The 3,093-nt window shown below is 63.0% G+C and overlaps 1 protein-coding gene across 1 annotated transcript in view; it reads left to right on the forward strand.

Moving 5' to 3' along the window:
- LOC120509848 (serine/threonine-protein phosphatase 5-like) overlaps positions 1-2,451 on the forward strand; it is a 4,945-nt gene extending 2,494 nt beyond the window's left edge. Inside the window, exons 3-5 of the mRNA XM_039724987.1 lie at positions 3-50; positions 142-247; positions 2,119-2,451. Of these exons, the coding sequence (XP_039580921.1) occupies positions 3-50; positions 142-247; positions 2,119-2,420 (456 nt within the window). The 3' untranslated portion in view covers positions 2,421-2,451. The remainder of the gene's footprint in view (positions 1-2; positions 51-141; positions 248-2,118) is intronic.
- Positions 2,452-3,093: the final 642 nt, after the last annotated feature.

Consider the following 3,093-nt stretch of genomic DNA (forward strand, 5'->3'; position numbering starts at 1 on the left):
TGCTGAACATCTTCGAGCTCAACGGGCTCCCCTCCGAGGCCAACCCTTATGTATCCACACCCCGGGGGTCCCTGGGGCGGGGCGGGGTCGGGGGGACGCCGGGGACACGCCGGGGGTGTCGTTGTCCTCAGCTGGTGACAGATTTTCAACGGGGACTTCGTGGACCGCGGCTCCTTCTCGGTCGAGGTCATCCTGACGCTCTTTGGCTTCAAGCTGCTCTACCCTGACCACTTCCACCTGCTCCGAGGTACTGCCAGGGCCTGGGGGGCGCGGCCCGGGCCCCCCCGGCTGGGTCTGGGGGGGTCGTGTCCCCACAGCTGTCCCCTCTTGTCCCCATTGTCCCAATGGATCACTATCTGGCAGCGCTTGTTGTACGCAATAGATCACTTTCTGGCAGATATTGGGGAGTATTTGTCACCGTCCTGTCCCTGTCCCTTGGGGCTGGGGACATCCCTGTCCCTTGGGGTGGGTGGCATCCCTGTCCCCTTGGGACTGGGGACATCCCTGTCCCTTGAGGACATCCCTGTCCCTTTGGGTTTGGTGCCATCCCTGTCCCTTGAGGACATCCCTGTCCCTTGAGGTTGGTGCCATCCCTGTCCCTTTGGGATTGGTGTCATCCCTGACCCTTTGGGATTGGTGCCATCCCTGTCCCTTGAGGACATCCCTGTCCCTTGAGGACATCCCTGTCCCTTGAGGTTGGTGCCATCCCTGTCCCTTGGGGACATCCCTGTCCCCATCCCCAAGACCAGCTCGTGGTGCCACATCACGGGGTCGTGTCCCCGTCTGTCCCACTGTGGGGCACATCCCATGTCCCCCGCGGGGTGCAGGACCCTGTCCTGTGTCACAGGGCCACTTCCCCTGTCCCCAACCCTTGTCCCCTGTCCCACGTCCCCCACACCCAGAGCCCACCCCACATTCCTGGGGCTGTCCCACCCTGAACTGGGAGCCGTGTCCCCAACCCCGGCAGTGTCCCCAACCCCGGCAGTGTCCCCAGCCCCAGCCGTGACCCCAACCCCAGCAGTGTCCCCAACCCCGGCAGTGTCCCCAGCCCCAGCCGTGTCCCCAACCCCAGCAGTGTCCCCAACCCCGGCAGTGTCCCCAGCCCCAGCCGTGTCCCCAACCCCAGCAGTGTCCCCAACCCCGGCAGTGTCCCCAGCCCCAGCCGTGTCCCCAACCCCAGCAGTGTCCCCAACCCCGGCAGTGTCCCCAGCCCCAGCCGTGTCCCCAACCCCAGCAGTGTCCCCAACCCCGGCAGTGTCCCCAGCCCCAGCCGTGTCCCCAACCCCAGCAGTGTCCCCAACCCCGGCAGTGTCCCCAGCCCCAGCCGTGTCCCCAACCCCAGCAGTGTCCCCAACCCCGGCAGTGTCCCCAGCCCCAGCCGTGTCCCCAACCCCAGCAGTGTCCCCAACCCCGGCAGTGTCCCCAGCCCCAGCCGTGTCCCCAACCCCAGCAGTGTCCCCAACCCCGGCAGTGTCCCCAGCCCCAGCCGTGTCCCCAACCCCAGCAGTGTCCCCAACCCCGGCAGTGTCCCCAGCCCCAGCCGTGTCCCCAACCCCAGCAGTGTCCCCAACCCCGGCAGTGTCCCCAGCCCCAGCCGTGTCCCCAACCCCAGCAGTGTCCCCAACCCCGGCAGTGTCCCCAGCCCCAGCCGTGTCCCCAACCCCAGCAGTGTCCCCAACCCCGGCAGTGTCCCCAGCCCCAGCCGTGTCCCCAACCCCAGCAGTGTCCCCAACCCCGGCAGTGTCCCCAGCCCCAGCCGTGTCCCCAACCCCAGCAGTGTCCCCAACCCCGGCAGTGTCCCCAGCCCCAGCCGTGTCCCCAACCCCAGCAGTGTCCCCAACCCCGGCAGTGTCCCCAGCCCCAGCCGTGTCCCCAACCCCAGCAGTGTCCCCAACCCCGGCAGTGTCCCCAGCCCCAGCCGTGTCCCCAACCCCAGCAGTGTCCCCCCCCGGCAGTGTCCCCAGCCCCGGCAGTGTCCCCAGCCCCAGCAGTGTCCCCAACCCCGGCAGTGTCCCCAGCCCTGGCAGTGTCCCCAGCCCAGCAGTGTCCCCAGCCCTGGCAGTGTCCCCAGCCCTGGCAGTGTCCCCAGGCGTGGCAGTTGTCCCCGTGTCCCCTCAGGGAACCACGAGACGGACAACATGAACCAGATCTACGGCTTCGAGGGCGAGGTGAAGGCCAAGTACACGGCGCAGATGTTCGCGCTCTTCAGCGAGGTCTTCGAGTGGCTGCCGCTGGCCCAGTGCATCAACGGCAAAGTCCTGGTGAGGGGACACCGAGGGGACACTGGCACCGGGGCTCACTATCTGGCAGCCCCGTTGATTGTAATGGATCCCTATCTGGCAGCTGTCATTTGCAGTAATGGATCCCTTTTTGGCAGCCGTCTGGGCGGCTCACTATGTGGCAGCTGTCATTTGCAATAATGGATCCCTATTTGGCAGCTGTTCTGGCTCACTTTCTGGCAGCCCCGTTGATTTGAATGGCTCCCTATTTGGCAGCATATGTGGCTCACTTTCTGGCAGCTGTCATTTTCAGGAATGGATCCCTATTTGGCAGCCGTTGTGGCTCACTATGTGGCAGTTGTCATTTTCAGGAATGGATCCCTATTTGGCAGCCGTCTCGGGGGCTCACTATGTGGCAGCTGTCATTTACAATTATGGATCCCTATTTGGCAGCCGTTATGGCTCACTTTCTGGCAGCCCCGTTGATTGTGATGGATCCCTATTTAGCAGATGCTTTGGCTCACTATGTGGCAGCTGTAATTTGCAATATTGGATCCCAATTTGGCAGCTGTTTTGGCTCACTATCTGGCAGCCCCGTTGATTTGAATGGCTCCCTATTTAGCAGCCCATTTGGCTCACTTTCTGGCAGCTGTCATTTTCAGGAATGGATCCCAATTTGGCAGCCGTTGTGGCTCACTATGTGGCAGTTGTCATTTGCAGTAATGGATCTCTATTTGGCAGCCCTAAAAGCTCACTATCTGGCAGCCCCCTTCATTGTAATGGATCCCTATTTGGCAGCCTGTGTGGCTCACTATCTGGCAGTTGTCATTTATAGTAATGGATCCCTTTGTGGCAGCCGTTTTGGATCACTATC

This window comes from Passer montanus, unplaced genomic scaffold (genome assembly GCF_014805655.1).
Source record: "Passer montanus isolate IOZ18808 unplaced genomic scaffold, ASM1480565v1 scaffold1099, whole genome shotgun sequence".
Lineage (NCBI taxonomy): Eukaryota > Metazoa > Chordata > Aves > Passeriformes > Passeridae > Passer > Passer montanus.